This window comes from Miniopterus natalensis, chromosome 12, assembly GCF_054644295.1.
Source record: "Miniopterus natalensis isolate mMinNat1 chromosome 12, mMinNat1.hap1, whole genome shotgun sequence".
Taxonomy (NCBI): Eukaryota; Metazoa; Chordata; class Mammalia; order Chiroptera; family Miniopteridae; genus Miniopterus; species Miniopterus natalensis.
In genome coordinates this window covers 72,475,179-72,495,937 of record NC_142092.1, presented here as the reverse complement: position 1 = coordinate 72,495,937, position 20,759 = coordinate 72,475,179, and the positions used below count along the sequence as shown (strand labels likewise).

General features: G+C 52.8%; 1 protein-coding gene across 4 annotated transcripts in view; it reads right to left on the bottom strand.

Moving 5' to 3' along the window:
* The window catches only part of FNBP1 (formin binding protein 1), an 85,688-nt gene extending 68,172 nt beyond the window's left edge, over positions 1-17,516 (bottom strand). For 2 of the 4 annotated variants that reach the window (XM_087823024.1, XM_087823023.1), the window contains exon 1: positions 17,376-17,515. In XM_087823024.1, the coding sequence (XP_087679150.1) occupies positions 17,376-17,399 (24 nt within the window). In that variant the 5' untranslated portion in view covers positions 17,400-17,515. Of the gene's footprint in view, positions 1-17,375 lie in introns of all 4 variants that reach the window. The other 2 variants (XM_087823026.1, XM_087823025.1) reach the window with 2 other exon arrangements.
* Between the last annotated feature and the right edge of the window lie 3,243 nt (positions 17,517-20,759).

Genomic DNA, 20,759 nt, shown 5'->3' with positions numbered 1-20,759 from the left:
GGAAGGGGAGTGTGGTGGGGAGACAGGCAGGGCCTGTCCTCAGGGCCTCCAAGACCACGGCCAGGGTCTCCCAAGACCACAGCCAGGGTCTCCCAAGACCACGGCCAGGATCTCCCAAGACCACGGCCAGGATCTCCCAAGACCACGGCCAGGGTCTCCCAAGACCACGGCCAGGATCTCCCAAGACCACGGCCAGGGTCTCCCAAGACCACGGCCAGGATTTCCCAAGACTGGGGATTTCAGAACTGAGGGCGAGCGTTTGCCAACTGATCCCATCCCTCCTCCTCTCTCAGACCCCTCTGTGGCTAACAGCCTGTGTTTTTAAAATTATTTATTTAATGAGGTTCAGCGCAGTGCCAATGAAAACCCCAACAGGCGTTTTTTTTGGAGACCATAAATCCAAGGTTTAGATGGAGGTACAAAGGTCAAGCAGGAGCCAAAACACGCTTGCAGCCCTGGCCAGTGTGGCTCAGTGGTTAGAGTGTTGGCCTGCGCACCGAAGGGTCTCAGGGTTCGATTCGCAGTCAAGGGCACGCAGCTCGGTTGTGGGTTCGCTCCCCACCACCCACTCAGGGTATGTGCAGGAGGCAACCAGCCGGAGTGTCTCTCTCACATGAGTGTTTCTCTCTCCCCACTCCCGCTCTCTGAGAAAGCAATGGAAAGAATATCCTCAGGTGAGCGTTAACAGGACAAAACACCAAAGCCCTCCCACAGAGCCAGGCGAGGGTGCCTGTCACGCCAGTTACCGACTTCACTGTAAAGTTCATTAAGAGGCTGCACCGTATTAGCCACGGACAGAAAAACAGGGGCATGCAAAGGGCAGAGGGGCCAGGGAGCAGGCCCCACATAAAAGAAGACTCTGGGTATGGAAAGAGGTGGCAAAGAGCTGCCCTGGGAAGGCAGAGACTCCAACGGCCAAGCACCTGGGTCTGGAGCTGGACGAACGGGCCCTTTGAACTCTGGCTCTGTGACATACCAGCCCCGTCGCAGGGAGCAAGTCACCCAACCTCCCTGCCCTTCCGTTTCTTATCTCAAATGGGGACGCAGCAGGATCTTGTAGGAATCAGACGGGTTATGTCCTGCTTAGAACACTGCGTCACCCAGCCCGCGGCCCCCTCCCCTCTGTACCAACACATTTCCATGCACGCGATCCTAGTAGACCATAATTAATATTTAGTAGTTTATATTTGGGTTGATGGGAAAACCTTCAGCAAAAGAGAAACTTAAGGTCACTTGAGCCTCTGCCAACTGGGGATCAAAAATGCAGAAGCCAATAGAAAAGTCTATTACATCAAGTATCGAACGACTACTTCTTCTCGATTGATGTACTTCCTGTTGGTTCCCATAAAAATATAAAATGCTCTTCAGAGAATGGACATCATTAATACTCGAGTATGAACTGGTTATTGATTGCAAAAAAGACTTTACACTTGGGAGAGGGGGAAAAAAACGTAAAAAAAAAAAAATCCAGGACTACTATGGTCTAAAAGCTAAGAGTTTTTTTCACGTATCGCGACAGGACTATAACAGATAACTTCCCTCAAACGAAATGTTTATGAAGGTTAAGAGAACACAAATATCACATTAAGCAGCATCCGTGGTGCTCCTGCTCTAAAAGCCAAAATCACATCCGTCCGTTCACTCATCCATCAGTACTGTACCTACTGTGTCTCCGATGTGGTTCTAGAAACTGGGGACTTAGCAGCAAACAGAAGGTGGAATGTTACTCGGCCGCGAGAAAGAGGGAAATCTTGCCATTTGTGACGACACGGTTGGGCCTCGAGGGCATTATGCTAAGTGAGATGGGTCAGCCACTGGAGTCAGCTTGACTGTAAACCCCTCCGTTTTCCCAGCTAGAGGATGACCAAGCTCTGGGGAATCTAATGCGCGGCGCAGTGGTTACAAATGATAACACTGTGTCAGACTCTTGAAAGTGGCCAAGAGAGACCTTAATGTTCCCGCCACAGGACGGAAATGGGAAGCAGGGACCGGACCGGGGTGCCGGCACCGTGGTAACCCTTTCTCCATGCACGAGTGTATCGAGATCAACACACTGGACACCTTAAACTGACACAATGTTACATGTCAAAATGTTACATGTCAATTATATCTCAAAGCTGAGGGGGAAAGGATACAATGTCGCTAAATGGCACTAGGAGAATTTCTACAAACTCTGAAAATTCCGTCGCTGAAAACCTGAAGTGGGGATTTTATTTCAAGCAAGTAAGAATCGTCTTTTTCACCCAAGGATATGTTTTTATTGAGTTTCAGAGAGAGGGGAAGGGAGAGAAAGACAGAGAGCGAGAGAAACCCTGATGTGAGAAACCTTGATCGGTTGCCCCGACGGGAAATCGAACCCAAAACCTTTCAGGGCACAGACAACGCTCCAACCGACCAGGCCACCCGGACAGTGCGAGAATCATCTTTTACAAAATAATACATAAAAAAAAAAAAAAAAAAAAAAAGACAATTCAACTGTTCTGTTGTCCCCCAGACAACAGCCGGCGTGAGCCAGCCAGATTGATTTTTTGGATGAAACTGACAACCAGATTGCACCGGCTTCATAAAAAGTCTTTGTGGGGTCAGTGATTCCGGATGAAAGTACACCCATGGGAGCGACTTAAGAAAATATTTTCAAAACATCCATTTTGTCCTTGGCCCTGATGTTTACAAAAACCAGTGAGTACCGCTCCGAAGCAGGTCCTGGCGACCGCCCCGCCGGGCCCAGGTCTGCCGCGCACTCAGATCCCGCGATAGGCGCCGGGCGGAGGCAACACCGGCTGCGTTCGCTCTGCCGGGGTTTGGGAGGCACGGCCGCCCCGGGCGAAAGGCAGGTCTGTCCAGCGATCAAACGCACAACGCTGATTTTATCTCTATAAACACTGGCCATCTTCACGGCCCGAGACCGAAAACAAACCAAGAGCCTGCAGACCTCGGGAGCTCCCTCGACGGCTGTCCTGGTGATGTGCCTTGTGGGAGGCTGGGCTGTGTTTTTAATCACATTTCTCAGGGAGGACGTCACGAGGGAAGCCGAGGGACGTTCCCGGCGGCTGCCAAAACCCCCGCGGATACGAACGGCGTCAACAGCAGCGACTCTGCCTCGGAGACGGTGACATATGTTCGTCTCTGCATCAGAACACACACGAGCGCGGAGATGTCACCGCACACCTGTCGGGCGGCCACCACCCACAGATGGAACGAGGGCTGGCGAGGACGTGCGACCCCTCCACGTGCTCTCTCACATGCGTTTCTCTCCCTCTCTCTCCCTTCCACTCTCTCAGAAAAGCAATGGGAAAAATACCCTCGGGGGAAGAGACAAACAACAAACAAGACTACAGCTCCTGTAGCACGTAGGCGACCTCGCAGCCGCAGGAAGCCACTCGGAGCGCAGCAGCGCCCGCAGCGGCCCGCAGGAGCAGGGGCTCCACGCTGCGCGGGCGGCGGCGGGCAGGCCAGTCCGCTCCACACTCCCCGCCAAGGAGACTAATGAAAATCTATTCAATTTGCCTGTCCGGTTTGCTCAGCGGTTAGAGCGTCGGCCTGCAGACTGAAGGGTCCCGGGTTCGATTCCGGCCAAGGGCATGTACCTCGGTTGCAGGCCCGATCCCCGGTCAGGGCGTGTGCGGGAGGTGACCCATCGATGTGTGTCTCTCTTTCCCTTCCACTCTCTCTCAAAAGCAATGGAAAAAATATCCTTGGGTGAGGATTTAAAAAAAAAAAATCTATTCAACTTAATAAAATAATAAAATTTATTTTTCAGTTAAAAAAAATCTATTCAATAGACACACAGAGATGCTCACCTCTGTCAAAATACAACAACAAAGACTTCTGCAAAACAATGACTAACCGCTGGCTCATTTCAAAGTCCTCCTGACAGAAGATAACATAAAACTGGCCATTCAGAGCAGATGGGCTTGGAGGTGATGAAAAATTATTACAGCCATTTCTAGAACCTCACACCTATTAAAGTTCAGGGCGGCCGTCCGGCCTGTCACCGGCCGCACCCAGCGCAGCGCCTGGCACAAGACCTGTTGGTGGAAGTGAGTTACGACCTGGGGGAAAATGGATGGGTTTATAGTCAAGCTAACTATAGTGGCTTTAAAAAAAGAGCCAAATGGTTACTTTCAGTCGCACGCTGTAATTACAGTAAAAGGTGTGCGAGAGTCAGCCCCGGCCGCTCACTGCGAACACGTCTCTTCCAGCTCGGCCCCGCCTCCCACAGGGCCGGAGAAAACCACCACAGCCGGCCTGACGGGAGGCCGCCGGGTGCCGGCCTTAGCAGGTAGGGTCTCAACTGATTTGGCGGGAAATTCATTTGCGGAGACAGCAGCTCCCAGTTAATTCCCCCAGTTTGGTTCAACGCCGTGGGTGTATTTTTAACTAGCCCCTAATAGGCCCTTATAACCTGTGTTGCAACGATAACGCCCAGACAGTCATCCAGGAGACTTCAAACACCGCACGGCACCCTTTAATTACCCGGAGAGGCGCACAGGACCCTTCTGAAGGGCTCCAGACCCACCGTTTTATACAGTATTTACTGTGGCTTTTAAATTCCCAAAGACCAGGGCGCTTCCCAGATTAGCTCTGTGACACCTCGGAGGTAACTAAGGTGCCCAGTGCCAGTCTGCTTAGTTGTGTGTGTTTTTAATTGAGGTGAAATTCACACAACTTAAAATGAACCGTCTCACAGAGAACCATCCAGTGGCATCGAGAACCACCTCCCTCTAGCTCCACACCTTCATCGCCCTAAAGTAAAAACCCATCAGGCGGCTGAATGTTTCTGTCCGGAAAGGTGGCCTCCGCCTGCCGGCAGGTTTGTTGGGAACAACGTGATTTACCTGCCTTTTGGAACCGCCAGGGTGAGAAAATTAATGAAACAACAAGCCTTTCAGGTTTCTCAGCCCAAAGGGTTTTGTTCAGCAAAACAGCCCTGGTTTTCTCTGTTCTTCTTTGTGTGCCTGTGGAGCCACACCCGAGACGTTCAGTCCGTGGACACGACCTGACGGCTTCGATTGAGAAGGCGCCTCGCGGCTCTGCTTGTCCCCGCTTGGCGAAGAGCTGAACCCTCTGTAGACCGACTCAACCTCACCAGCGTCTCTGGGCCCCAGCGTGGGAACCGCGCCTAAGACGTCTCCGCAGCTCCGGCCTCGGAAGAAGCTGCCCTACAACAATGGGCGCTGCCGGGGTCTCCGTTCACCAGGGACCAGGGCTCCCGGGACAAGCACTGGGTGTCCGCTGACCCTGGAGCTCAGGTTACCCTGGACGCCTGAGGTGAAGGGAGTCGAGGTCAAGCAGTTTCGTTTACACCCGATTCAGGGACCACTTCTGCATCACCCCAAAAAGTAAGGGCTCACTCGGTTCCTTTCCAGTGTGGAATTCAAGGCGTGGACAAGGTGTCATCACGACCAGCCACAAGCCAAGATCAGTGACAACGGCCAACGCTCGCCGAGCCTACTGTGCCCGACGCTCACTGCTCTAAGTAGTCATTAGCTCCTTTAATCATCTCGATAATCCCATAAAGTGGGCACTATTATAATCCCCATTTTACAGATGAAGGAACTGAGGTGAGACTTGCCCGGAATTACTCAGCTAGTGAGTATGAGGCTATGAACCGAGCAGTCTGGCTCCTGACCACCCCTACTCCTGAACAACACACACGCCGACTAAATCGCAGAAATAGTCTAAAATAAGGGAGTTTCCAAACGAGCAGCCACGGGAGGCTGTCTAGTGTGGGCGCTTCGCTCGGAGAGCGAGGACCCCGAGGGAGCGAGCGGCAGGGACGGCGGGCTGGGGCCACGTGCTTTCGCTTCAGCCGGGCAGACTCTGCCTCCAGAATGGGGGGGGGGGGGGCGCTTCATGACGAAAGCTGGGGGGAACTTTGTATTTTACTTGGCGTTTCTCACACAACTCTTCTGAAGCGGATCTGAATGGCTTACCTTTCAAAGACCAGGCGATGAACTTTAGGGGGGGCAGGGAAACAACAATTGGCAAAAACATGGTGGGTCGATGGTTATGACGATCCTGTAAAAACTCTTGAGATTTTTATAAAGAATGACACAGAATCGCCCGAGTCAAGGTGTAAAATCTTGAGGCAGGAACCTCAGCAAAGACTTGGTTTGAGGAGCACCTATTTCCCCACAAGTCTTCGCGTCGGAGCTTCTCGGTTTCCTGCCCTGTTGTCTTCAGAGAAAGTAAGTAGAGAAAACTTCTTGAATGTTCCTCAATGTTCCAATGTCGCATTCTACGGCATTTCTTCAAAGACAAAGTGACCGTATTTTATTTTTAGACGAGACTCAAAGGATGCATCGTAGGCCTGTTCTCTAAATAAATGGACAACTGGTCTCTGCTCCTCCGTGACTGGGGCCCCAGCTGGGAAGCCTTGGAGGCCGAGGGGACTCGACTGTTGGGAGCGAGAATCGTCTAGAAGCCTCTCACTCACATGGCTGCGGCTGGCTGGCTGTTAGACGAGACCTCGATCAGGCTGGAACCTCTCCAGCTGGCTGCTCCGTTCGGCTCCCGATGTGGGCTGGTTGGGCTTCCTAACAGTATGGCGCTGGGTGCCAAGCGCAAGCATCCCAGAAGAGTAAGGCGTGTTTACAATCCTGCCTCAAGAGTCATGCAGGGTCACTTTTACCGTATTCTATCAGCGGAGGAAGTACAAAGAGCCGCTGAGGTTCGAGGGGAAGGGACACGAGCCTCCTTCCCACCCCTCCGTGGGAGGAGTCTCGGGTCATACGGAAAGAGCGCGTGGAATGGGAGAAATTGTTGAGGCATTTTTGCAAAATAGAATCTGCCGCACACGTGAGATTTCCCCCCTGATCTGATTTATTGGGTGACCCAGGGTTACCAATTTTAAGGAGTCTCTGAGAAATACAAAAAGAAAGATTAATATCAGCTACAACGCAGATCTCAGCCAACAAGGTGTGAAATGAACAACTCTGAACATTCTCTGTCCATCGCCAAGCGTCAGAGCAAGCACCGCAGGCCGCTTTCAAAGGAGTAGAGTGGAAACTATTAGGCCGTCTGCAAGAACCTATTAAAATAATGCAGGTATGACACTAATTTCTGATTACTAACAAAAACCAAATGCGCATCGGTGGCCCATTTATTTTTAATTGTTTCCATTTATGAATTGGTACATTAGTCTTACCTCTACGCATATCAAAGCTTCAAGATCTGTTTATTATGCTCTTAGCACAATTTACAAAACCAGTCAACTCTTAATAGTCTGCACCCCTCCCAACCTGAGTGTCACATAATGATTCTCGGCAAGATAAACAGCTCAGCAAACAGAGAGCCCAGCCACTGTCCAAAAGGGCAACCCAGCCCGAAAGCGTTGCTACTGACGGGGTTTTAAAGTTAAACGAGGGCACCTGGAGGAATATCACTGCACCGAGAGCTCAGCGTTTTGCCATCTTAATTCTTGCTTTACTGATGACCCGAACTTACATTGGGCAATCAGACCCAGACAGACCCAGACAGCCTGGACCTGTTCCCGGAGCTCCAGCTGCATACATTAGACCATCTACTAGCCCAGCGAGTCGCAACCTTTCCACCTCATGGCACATAAACTAATTACTAAAATTCTGCAGCACACCAAAAAATATATTTTTTGCAGATCTTACAAAAAAAAAAAAAGTATAATTTTGATTGATTTACAAAAAAAATAATAGTAATTACCTACCCTTTTTGCTCCAAAGTGACTTTATAAAAAAAATCAGGATTTCTGGTACCAAGAATTAACCAATCAGACGCAAGCTTATTATGCGACGGGACCAAAAGTTGCAGCTCTGTCGTATGGCCTATGTATTTACGGGTCTGGACAGGGCATTCACACCGGACAGCTCCTGCTGTGTTGGCTGCTGTCATTTTTTTTATCTGACAGTCTCAGGGAAAAGAGGTCAGTGCCCCTGACTAAATAGTCAGGAACTGCATGTTTTAAACATTCTTGCAGCGACCGGGTTGGAAACCGCCGGGCTAGCCATCAGATACCTAGATGTCCAACGGGCATCGTGCAAACGCCCAGCACGCACCCAGGCCCTCCCCATCCACCCAGGCCCTCCAGCTCCGTCTCCTGCGCCCTTATTTTCCGCCATAGCCTTGGTCACCATCAGGTATGTGACACAGAGACCACATGGAAGGGCAATTCCCTTTACTGTCTGGTTCCCGGCCACGTTCCCTTTGCCTAGAACAATGCCTGGCACATAGTGGGTGGTCAGTAAAGCCTGCAGAATGAATGAGCGAGGGCCTACCTGGTGTCTGAGTAAATGATGACGAGAAACCACACGGAATAGGTTGCATCTTAGAACAGCACCGATGTCCGCAAGTGGCTGGCAGGGTAGGAGGGCAGCTCTGAAATGCTGCTGGATCTTAAATTTGTGGTGAATAAAAATGCGCGGTGACAACCGGGAATGTGCGAGAAGGGACTGAGCGTCACGGGGCGGCCTGAGCCCCATCAGGATGACCTGGGAGAGCCTTTCAACGCTCAGGTCCTCAGACTTGCCAGGGCGGGACACGCGGGAAGGGAGAAGACAGTGAACACCCGACATCCAACCGGGGAGCCCGATGTCATCTCGGGGAGCCAGAAGGAAGAGAGAGAACTGAAGAGATCTCAGTGCCAGTAGCCTGTCTAAAGAAAGACTCTGCTCAAAGGAAAGGGGGAGTCCACACGGCATCCACAACACAGGCTGCTCCACCCCGATCGCAGCCCTGTCCCTCTGGAAGACATCGCTGTCCGGGGCTCCCACCGTCTGGTGGCACAGCCACGAAACTAACCCAAATCCGCTCTGGGTCCGTGTGCTCCGAGAAACTCTGCCCAGGACTCGGCTTTCCCCCCAGGCCAGCCCTCGGGGAGGAAACGCGCAGGCCAGAGCACGCGGAAGGCGAGTCTCCCGACGACACACCTCTGCTGGTGCCTCGGCCTTGGGAATCTGGTCGGCAGGGGTCACCCCCGGGCATACGGGAGGCGCCACGAGGACAGGAACAGAGAGCGGCTGTAGGTTTTGGTTTTTCTGCCCAACGGGTGAAAAAAGGACCCGAAGCTAATATAGTCGCTCACCCAGAGGCAGAAACAGCGACCTGGCCCCACCCTCCCGACCTCTGGCGTTTTGGGGGAAAACAATGTGGCTTCTGCAGAACCTTTTGTTTATTTTTTCAAATATATTTTTATTGGTTTTGGAGAGAGGAAGGGAGAGGGAGAGAGAAACATCACTGATGGGAGTCATTGATCGCTGCCTCCCGCACGCCCCCCACTGGGGATCGAGCCTGCAACCCGGGCCGGTGGCCTGAAGGGGAATCGAACCGCGAGCTCCTGGTTCATGAGTTGATGCTCAACTGCTGAGCCACACTGGCAGGGCAGTAGAAACTTTTAAAATTATATTTTATGTAAACCCAAGTATACTGCTAAAAATGAGTATGGCTAGTGTTTTGCAGTGAGAGAGATATATGTTTTTTTTTTTTTAAAGAGATAAGCACCCATGATCTCCTAAAATCCTGAGTTAAAGCAGTGGCACTTTCCTGCGATGAGGTTACTCAATTTCCCTTTCAACATGTAAGCAGAATGTTGAGTCGCAGGACAGGCTTTGCTGTGGAAACCAGAGGCCAGGGCGGGGAGCTGCTCGTTTCCACGGGTCCCGCTGCAGCAGGGGAGTCTGCAGTTGGTCCCCAAGGAGGAGGCTTTCCCGTGGCTCGCCCTTCCCGCGGCCCCGCACCGTCTCCGGGCGGCTTGGGACAGGCCTCCCCTCTGCGGTGCAGAAGGGCAGGCACCAGGTCACCCTAACAGGTGGCAGCGGAGGCTCGGCCCCCAGGGCTTGGCCACGCTAATCGAAGTTGCATCAGGCGAGCGGGGCGGCGGCCGAGCCCTTCCCAGCCGGCTGGCCTGCGTGGGGCACCCACACTTTCTCCCGAGAACCCGCTGGGTGTTGTCATGCATCTCAAGAACCCACTCCCGTTTTGGGTGGTGCAGTTAGAAGTACTAAGGGGATCCTCGTAAAAGTGCTGTTTTTTGGTGTGGGGTTTTTGTTTGTTTTTTGACACAGACAGGAGGGGATGTGTTCAGTTTCATGTTCCTCAAGACCTCAAATTTGGAAAGCCCTGGGTGGGGCCGTGGAGCATCCCCCGCGTGGCCGATGTCTCCCCCGTCCTGTCTCAATTTAATCTGAACACTTTTCACTAGGACCTACTTTTGTGAGACACAAAATCAGAAGCTTGACGCCGCTCTTACTGTTTAACAGCTTTACAAATTCATTTTATATTAAAAGAGGAAAACACACGCACCCTTAGACCTGAAAGGGCGGGGGGCTCATGAGCCGAGGCAGGGAGCCAGCCAGAAGCTGAGCTCAGCTCCCCGCTCCCGTGTCTGCAGCACTCACTCGGTAGCGCCGAGTCCTGGCTTCTGGGCCATTCTCCGCCTGAGAACCACGGACGTCTCAGGAAGCAGAGCCCCCGGCAGAGGGGGAGGTGGCGCTGCTGGGATGAAGGGGACCTCAGGCTGCTCAGACGGAGGGCGCCGTTTTTAAACTACACTTGTTTCGTGTCGGGGGGTGGGGGTACAACTGCACTTAAATTCTAGCCGCAGCACCCACTGTCCCGGTTTTGGTGAGCCTGGTATCCTCACCTGCTGAGACTCACCCATCCAATGAAGATAAAGACTGAACTCACGGGGTGTTAGGTTAGGAACAGATGCACTTAAATTCCCGAAAAAAGGGGCATCAGGCACTTGACAAGCTGACTTTCTTCTGTTTTCGTATTTTAAAAAATGGGGAGTGCTGGCTGGATAGCTCTGTTGGTTAGAGCGTCATCCCGATATGCCAAGGTTGCAGGTTCAGTCCCGGGTAGGGCACATGTAAGGAGCTACCAATGACACATGAAGAGGTGGGACGACAAACCGATGTCTCTCTCCCCTCCCTCCCTTCCTCTCTCTCTCTGGTCTATTAAAAAAATAAAAAATAAAATATTACAAGAGCTATAGAGTTTATGTAATTATAAGCTGTTTATGCATATATATTTTAAATATGTTTTTACTGATTTCAGAGAGAGGAAGAGAGAGAGAGAGAGAGAGAGAGAGATGGAAACATCAATGATGAGAGTCGTTGATCGGCTGCCTCCTGCACGCCCCCTGCTGGGGATCGAGCCCACGACCCAGGCATGTGCCTTGACCGGGAATCAAACCGGTGACCTCTTGGTTCATAGGTTGATGCTCAACCACTGAGCCTCACCAGCTGGGCAGCTATTTCTATTTTTACAACCCATAGAGTGGAGGAGTATAAGGTAGAGATGAAACTATAGTTGCTAAAATGTATACACTAAAATCACAGATATTAATCAAAGACCTCATTTTTATTTTAGGAAACCTTTCTAATCACTAGAATGCTATGCTCTAAATTAAAAAACACACTACACGGTAATATGATATAGTTTAAATGTTAACAGGTATTCTAACCTTTGCAACAAGGAGCTGAAAGTTCCATCTTTTTTGCTGTTTATTGGTGGTGGTTTGAATCTATTTCTGGCAGAAACAATTGAGGCTGTTACACTTTACATAAATTTAACATAGACTTTACAGATCAGATGAGGTTTACAAGCTAAAAGTTGGTCCCAACTGGAAGACCATGATCGATCGATACTAAAAAACTTGTATACTCTGAGTTACCTCTCTAATCTACATATTTGCCCCTTTATGATTAAAAAAATTTTTTAAGCTAGACACATCATTAGGATCAAAGCTAGTGTGAGCATGCGCTACTAAAACAGGAAAAGAGTATTTCATTATAAACACTCATTCCAGAAGACTTCACACCCACATTCTAAAACCTAATTAGATTAATTTCCCAGGGCATTCACATATTCTCGGTAGCTTGCAATTTTTAAGTGTCAAAATAAAGCCTTATTTTAAAATGTGGGTGGTGTTGACGAGACGGGCATGAGTAACGCTTGCAGGAAGCACGGTGTTAGCTTTAGCCAGGGAGTGAGTGATACTTGAACAGTCCTTCAAAGGGGCACTTTCCGTGTCGCGCGATGTAAAGCAAGAGCTGTAATGTGGTCGCCGGGCAGGCACGGACGCCTGCAAGGCTGCCTTATGGTGCTTGAAATACGGCTCTACCCACCCAAAATGCAACTTCAGTAAACGCTCAGGATTAGTGCTAATGTATAAAGTGAAGGCAACGGGCTGATGTGTAAACATCGACCGCAAAATCTGCAGACCTCCCAGGTGAGGTTTAATGTTTACCAACCAGAAAAGACTGTGCAAAGCTTGTTTCAAATGGGAGGCAGGGACGACAGAGCCGAACTCGGTTTAATCTGTCTTCCGAGGCAGTTCCGCTCTGTTCGCCGCAGTTCTAGCAGTAAGGTCTCCCCTGCTGGCCTTGCTGTGTTGATCCCAAATGTGTCTCTGAAGTGTTAAAAATAAAGAGCAGTGCAGGGCTATGAAGTGCTGCCAGGACAGCACTCTGGTCAGTGTTCTGCAGTAAGAAGATGGAATAAGAGCTAATTCTCCAAAACCTGGAACTATTCATAGTCCATTACTTTGAGATTAAAAAAATAATTGCCCGGTTGGCGTGGCTCAGTGGTTGACGTTGCCCTATGAACCTGGAGGTCATGGTTCGATTCCTGGTCAGGGCAGATGCGAGGTTGCAGGCTCCTCGATCCCCAGCAGGGGGCGTGCGGGAGGCAGCCGATCTCTCTCTCTCTCTCTCTCTCTCTCTCTCTCTCTCTCTCTCTCTCTCTCTCTCTCTCTCTCTCGCCCTTCCTCTCTGTCAAATCAATAAAAACATATTTTTAAAAAAGGAATTCCGTAAAAATAAAAATAATCGGTTTAAAATATTAGCACACTGTAAAGTGTTCTTACAGAAACACTCTCGTGCACATCCGGCATCATAAGCAGCATGAGCAATAGAAACAATAACCCTTCGAGCCCGACTCTAAAGTGGAGAGAAGGCGCCTGGACTGGGAATGCTCGTGGGAAGGGAGTGTAAGGGAAACTCCGAACCTTCTACTTGATTCGCTGTGAAACTAAAACTGCTCTGAAAAACCAAAGGGAAAGGTGCCTCGAATTGTACAAAATGTTTATACCCACCAAAGTGCATAAAGGTGTTGAGATCATTCCCCCATTACTTAAAAAAAACAACAAATGTTAAAACAAAGGGGGGGATTCATTCATTTATTTAACAAATATTTATCAAGCTCTTACTATATGCGTCAGGCATTGCTCCCAGGACAGTGGGAAATAACTCTCTCATGGCTGCCGCTTAAACGTGCTCACCACAATCAACGTCACCATCATCAGCACTGTCGCATGCACGCTGTATGGCTGGCGTTGCCCTAACGGCAGGGGTTAAAAACACTGCATACGCTCAACACAGGTGCTTTCTTACTATGGTAACCAGTATGTCTTCCTCAGGTCTCTCCGTTCACTTCCTTGCTTTTATTATTTTGGGCTCCTGCATTTCTTATGAGCACCAAAATAATGAAATTAAGATGGCAGAGGCCCTCGTCAGGTAGCTCAGTTGGTTAGAGCATCATCCTGACACGCCAAGGTTGCAGGTTCGATCCCTGGTCAGGGCACATACAAGAATCAGGTAATGATGCATCAATAAGTAGAACAGCAAGTTGATGTCTCTCTGTCATCAATTAAAAAAAAAAAAAAAAGATGGCACAGAGGACAGTAGGAGACAAAAGTAACTTCTGCCAGCAAGTAATTTGCTAACTGCAAAGAGTAGAATAATTATGAGCAAAGCTAAAATTTCCAGTGGCTTTATTCACAGTTCACATTCATGATCAAGCCAATAAAAAGCTGAACTGACACTTCCATAACTTGTCACTTCTTTCTAATAAGCAGGTAAGAGAAAAAAACCCACATTCAGATGTAAGAAACTCTTGCTTTGCCATTTCTCCATGACCAATCACAACTTCAAAAGGTCAGTGCAACCTATGTATTCTATTATTATTACTTTTTTAAAAAAGTATGTTTTTATCGATTTTAGAGAGAGAGGAAGGGAGAGGGATAGAGTTAGAAACATCTACAAGAGAGAAACATCCATCGGCTGCCTCCTACACACCCCCTACTGGGGATCGAGCCTGCAACCGGGCATGTGCCCTGACCCGGAATAGAACCGGTGACCTCTTGGTCCTAGGTCCACGGTAAACCACTGAGTCACACCGGCTGGGCTCATCACTTTTTAAACAAAGTCTTCAGTAAACTCATTCGGTTCTTCTTATGAACAAATGTAAACCTCTCTCTCTTGGCCCTGATGCTGGAGGCTGGACTTAAGACCTGCTTTGCATGTGTTCACTGAAATGAGTGGACAGCCTTCCATGTATGTAATGTAACCTAGATTCAGAAAGGTGTCTCCCACATAGTAGCCGATCAATAAAGGTTTGAAAACTTTGACTCAAAGGCAACCTTATGAAGAGTTGTACAGAAACAATGTTATCGTGACCTAGTCCTGTGAAAACAGCCACTTACACTTTGACCTGATACAAAATAGCCCCAACTGAAATACAAACTAAGCCAGTCAAGTTTTTACAAAGTATGGGTTTGGGGTCCATTTTCACAGATGTATAACTCCCTGACACTTCACGACTCTAAACATTTCCTAGAATCTGAAAGTTTACTCATATACCGGTGTTAGGAGAGGCAAAGAGAGAGCAAGATGATGAAAGAGAGGTTTTACCACCTCTGCAGAGCAGGATGTGGCTAAAGGGTGAGCCTTTCACGTCAAGTGCACATTAGAAACCTGTAGCTTTAAAAGCCCACGTGGACTTGGACTAAAGCCCTAAGATGTGTGTCCACCTGGTGGTATTTGCGAAGGTCTATGCAAGCTGCCACCACCTGTTACAAATAACCCAACGGCCACCCAAAGCATAGCTCCGTCTCTCTCCATCTGGAAGCACAATTCTGCCAAGTTCGGCCCGAGCGCCCCATCATTACCTCATTACACATGTGCACGATCCCAAAGCCGCCATTCAAGGAAAACCCTCAATCACTGCCCTGGGCTGGGCTGCCCAGCGCTGCCCCACACGCCACACGTCCCCGAGCCTCTCGCCACCGGAGAACTGGGGCTCACTTTCCAGAACCCTTCACTACTCCACTAAAAAAACAACACCTCAGGTACTAATAAAATAAGGCAACTGAGAACAGACATTTTGCTGTGCTCATACTTCTTGGTATTTCACCTTACAATTCAGATGTCGCACCCCTTATTAGTGCCCATCAGTGGGCTCGTTCCTTTCCCCCCACGAACTCTAAGCGACCCCAGGGTGATGGCCACTACTCTAGGGAAGCCCCTTTCTAAAAAAAACCTCTTCGCTGACACATCCTTGCATATGTACAACTGCTAACTGACTAATCCTTCCTCCTAAACTTACCAAGTGAAAAAAAATTTCAAGTAGCTTACACGCCTCCTCCCTTAAAAACCTTTCCTGGTGAGTTTTACTGTAGAAAAACCCGAGCTCATGCAATAGGAAGCACAGCGCCTCGAGCCCGCCCGGCCCCATCGCCCAGCTCCGACGGTGGCCCGCTCAGGCCCGCATTTCTTTCATGGACATGCCCATCTAAATTCTTCTCAAGCAAGTCCAAGGCCTCCTGTCCCTCGTGCACATCCCAGCTCCCACTTATTTTCAACAGCTCCTTGTTTTTGCCTTCCCTCCCACCCCTCCACCCCCAAAAAGAAGTGTGTAGGAAAAGGCAGGCAGTGGGACCTTGCTCATCAGTCCCGTCTGGGCCACCCCCCCCCCCCCCCCCCCCCCCGTAACTGTCCCCAGCTTCACCGCGAAATGCCCCCCAGTGCGGTCAGTCCCTTTAGCCACCGCCTGTTTCACCGAGAAATATATTGTGGTTTCCCCCGGAATCCCTTCCTTGTGTTTGAACAAGCGAGGGGGGAATCCTGCCAATATTTCTGTTCTCCCGATAGAGATGACTTCTGATTTGTCCCCCCGCCCCCCCCAGATAAGCTGGGAAGAGCCGAGGGGAGTGGGGCAGGAGCAGGAGAGAAACGCATGTAAAACAGCAGATTAATTAGGTGTGTGCGAGTCTTTTCACCATCTGTTATTTTCTTTTAAAAGTGAATACTTGTAAACATGAGCCAAAATCTTGGGTTCCTTGAGACAGAGGATGTTTACAAAACAAATTATCTTAATATACGGGGGCTACTGCCTTCAGGATTTTTGGTTAGTAACAGTAGCTGCTTCTGAGCCTCAGAGACGCTTACGTGAGAACAATTACAGCCCAGAAAATAATGGGGGGAGGGGGGCGCCCTGTCTCTGCAGCTCGGACCCTGTTTGGTTTCGAGGCGAGACGCCCCGGCCTCGGCGGGAGCAGCCGCCGCCCCACGCGGGCCTCCCCGCCCTCCACGGGTGGATTCCGAGGGGAGGCTCTTCCGCGCCGTGGGAAGGTCTCGTCCCGGGAACACTTCGGGGCAGTAACTGAGATCCCAGCGGCTCCTCGCTCTGGACACTGGCTGCCCATCCCCGGCCCGGTGACCCCCCGGGAATCCAGGGGAGGCGGGGAAACGGGCCCGCTCCACGCCCCACAGCCTGCGCTCGGGGGACGGCCTGTGCACTGCTGGGCACCCCGTTTCCCCCTCCCCGTATGGGGGCGCAGGGCTTCCAGACCCCACGCTGCTGCTTTATGCACCGCACCCCCAGGTTAGGGATCTCGGCGGAGCGCCCCTCACCGCAACCTTCCCCGGGTCCAGCAGCTTCCTCAGCAGTTAAAGAAGGAAAAATCAACACCCCGCGAATGCCCCTCGCTGAAGGCGTCTCCCCCCCCTACCCCCCAGGCCAAGGGCCGCGGTCCCGGGTCAAACCCGGACCTGAGCGGCGCCGAGGACTGCGAGCGCCGGGCGAGGCAGGCCCGCGTCCGCCTCTGCAGGGAGCCGCGCTTCTCGCCGCGCGCCCCCAAACCCGGGACGCGGGACCCAGGCGCGCGAGGCCGCCCCGCCCCCGGGAGGAGCGCGACCGGCCGCACCTCCCGCAGAGACAGCAGCCCTAGGAACTCGGGGCGCGGCGCCCCAATCAATAACGCAGTCCCCCCAAATCCCAGGGCTCCACGCCCCCATCGAAGCCGGCCCGCGGCGCATCCGTTACTCCCCCCGGGATTAAGGTTCCACCCCACAGACCCCGCTGGCCTCCGGTCGCCGGGAGCCCCGGACCCGACCCCCTGCTCAGGCCGCCGGGGGGCCCACACCAGCCCCCCTCGCCTTGGAAGAGCGAATCGGGCTCGCACGTCCTGCTCGGGCGGAGGCCCACGAGGGGCGCCCGGACCCGCGCCCCGTCAGGCCGCGGGGACCCCGGCCGCGCGCCGTCGCCTCGGGCACCCCGCCCGCGTGCCCAGCCCGGGCGCGCCAGGCGCTTCCCCGCGGGCCCGGCCCCTCACTCACCCAGAGCTCGGTGCCCCAGCTCATGGTGCAGGGGGCGGGAAGGGGCGCGCCGCGCTGCGGGCGCGGCTCTCCGGTGCCCTCCCCGGCGATCCCTTTGCCCCTCGAGATGCCCGCGATCGAGGGGAGCCCGGGCCCGCGCCGCCGCCGCCTCCCCGGCTCTCGGTCCTCGCCCGGGTCTCCTCGGCGGCTCCTCCTCCCGGTCGCTCCTCGCAAAATGGCCCGAGGAAGCGGCAGCCCGGCAGCCGCAGCGCCCGCCCGCCCCACGCCCGGGAGGAGGGAGGAGGGAGGAGGCGGGGCGGCCGCGCGGGGCGGGGCGGGGCCGGCTGACAGACAGCTCGCGCACGCGCACGGCCCGCCCCGCCCCGCGAGCCCCCCCGCGGCGTCGCCGGGGCCCGCAGGACGCCGAGGGCGGTGGGAGCGGCCCCGCGGGTTCCTAGAACCCGCGCCCAGGCCACCGCCGCCGGGCGCTCTGCGCTTCGGGCGGTACCTTCCCCGCAGCCCGCTCGGGAGGCGCCCGCTGCGGGGCGGGAGTGAGCCGGGGCCGCGGCGGCAGCGGGCCCGGAGCGGCGTGGTCCGCGCACCGCGCACGGGGACGCGAGGTCAGGGGCGGCCCAGCAGCTCCGCCGGCGACGGAGGGAACCCAGGGCCGCGCCGCGGGTGAACGCTGCCCTGCGAAGCCCGCGGCCCCCAGCTTGTCCGGCCAAGAGGCGCCCCGACGTGAGGTCACGTCGCTGCTCAGGGGGTGGAAACAGAGGCACCGGCCACGGGGAAAAGTGTGTGGTTCCAGCCCGGCTCCCGCGTGTACTTGCCGGGCGGCTGGGACCAGGGCTCCGCCCCGTTGGGAGCTTAGCGGGCCCCGCCCGCCAGACGGAGGAAACGCACCCACTCGGCGCGTGCGGGAGAGGGCGAGCGGACGAGCCCCCGCCGCCGGGCCCGCGCGGCACTCGGGGGGCGGGTCCTGGGGCGCGGACGCTCCCTCGCTCTGCGCCAACATCCCGCAGGAGCTACGGAGCGTCTGGGGAGCAGCGCTCTCCCCCGAGTCCCCAGGCCCTGCCTCCCCGCTTAGTGCCCCCGACTTCCGAGTCACGGAGGGCACCTGCAGGGCGCCCCATTTTAGCAGCACCTCGCGAGGCGACTCGGGCCCCCTGCTCCCCGCCCCGCCGCAGCCAGAGCAGCACGTCCGCCGGGGAGGGCGGAGCCGAGAGCCCGGTCTCCTCCTTTGTCGGGTCGTCAGAATACGCTTCACCTGTCAGAGCCGCTCTGTCCTTTGTAGCCCCCCCCCCAGCTTTTCCTGTGCGTGTTGAAACGTGTCGCTCCCCCAGCAGCCACCCTCGACCCCCCCAGGCCGGCCCGCCGCCAGGAGGGGCTGGAGGGGCTCTCGGGAAACTGTCGGGGAGAAGCAGGTTGCCTCGGGCCCAATAGGACGACCTAATCTCTACGGGCTCCTGGAGACTTCCGACAGCAGGTGCCACCACCCAGTGCTCTAGGGAAGGGGAGGGGATACGGACATGGGGAGGAAACCCTCGGAGCCAGCAGGAAACCTCAAGAAACCCACGGACAGCCTCAGCAGCAGAACTACGTGGAGCTGGGTAACGGTACCACAGCGCAGATGTCGTTAACTCCATTAAGTTTGGGTGGCCGCTGGAAGTGTGTTGGAAAGTGTCAGAATCTTAAAAAAAAAAAAAAATATATATATATATATATATATTAAGGGGAAAGACGCCGTGGGTCTCGAAACGGTGGAAACAATCAGGGTTTGGGACAGAGAGAAATAAGCCAGCGGAGAAAAAAATGGAATGAACACAGCTCAGTATTTTATAGAAAGAACTGAGTCCATTCACTCTTCCCAGTAACAAGAGGGAGTGATTCCAAGACAAGGAATCATCACTGTGAACAAGTTCCTGTGGCCTGACCTACTTGGGGACCAACTCTCACAAGAGGCATTCAAAACCCAGGGCGTGTAAACGCTGGAATGACCTGGGGGGCAGCCTGGGTTGCTTACAGCTGATTCACTTTGGTACCATCTGCAAAGCCCTGACTTACAAAGTCATGATCTGGGTGGGTGACCACATAAACTTCCACTGAGTAACCTCATCACATGAAGTCAGGTACCTGGACCAACAGAGACTGTGGCTCGGCTGCAGTGGTATTGGAGGCAAACCCTTCTATTAGGGCTTTTCTGGGCAATTGTAATGGTGCTTGCAATTAATAAGCATCTAAGTCATGTTTATAGATGTACAGATGTCTCTGTCGTATCTATTTTAAAGCAGGGAGGCTTTGTAATTGTTAAATTGGGATCCTGGTGTCCCATTATTTCTTAGGTGTGTGGCCTTCGGCAGGTGACTTAACCTCGCTGAGCCTGTTTCCTTGCTGGTAAAGCAGGGACCCCCTAGATTGTCGTGGGGCTGAAATGAGGGAGCCGGAGGGGAGCACAGGCCTCGGGGTTAGTCAGGTCTGGATAGCTCCCTAGAGCTTTGAATGATTTTTCTGCTGTAAGCCTCAGTTTCCTCTATAAAATGGAAGTAATGCTACTTTCCTTCAAAGGTTACTGCAAAAATGAAAAGAGAAAAAACACCATGGGAAATGCTTAGCACAGAGGGCAGAAGTATCAGTTCCCTCTCCTTCCCTCCTGCTTTCCAGAGGATTTTTATTTATTGCACCCAGGAAGTCAATCCTTTGCCCACCTCTGACACAGCAAGGCAGCCCCCTGAACTACAGTTGACTGCTGCCTATTGGTGAAGTATGATTCCCATTGAAATCCTCAGTTTTTGTTTTTTTCAAATAGCTTCCATTGGTTTCAGCTTAAAATTCCCCATTTGTTCAGCATTCAAACTACTCACTAAGGACCCAAGAAGCAGTCAGGAGGGGAATGTTGAGAGGAGTAGAAGTGGGAACTTGATGGAGAAATTTTAAAACTGAAACCAACTTGTGCACCTGATTACGGACTTCCCCAGCAGGTATATAAAGACGGGCGCAAAATCCGGAAAACCCAGCTGTCCTGTGGCTGAGCAAGTTACGCATTATGCCACCAAGAATAGGAGAAGTAAACTTGAAGTTTCCCCCAACCCACAGGATTCGAGATGTGTCAGGGCCTAGCTGCTCGCATGAAAAGGCCATGGGCTTCCCCCAAGCTGCAAGAATGAAAGTGACCATTCTAAATGTGTCACCAGGGCCTGGCCGGTGTGGTTCAGCATTGTCCCGTGAACCAAAAGGTCACCAGTTTGAGTCCAGTCAGGACACACACCCAGGTTGCCGGTTTGATCTCTAGTTGGGGCGGACGGGGTGCATATGGGAGGCAACGGATTAACCAACTGGTGTTTCCCTCCCTCCCTCCCCGTTTGGGAGGCCGCCAGTCAACCCATCCATGTTTCTCTCCCTCTTCCT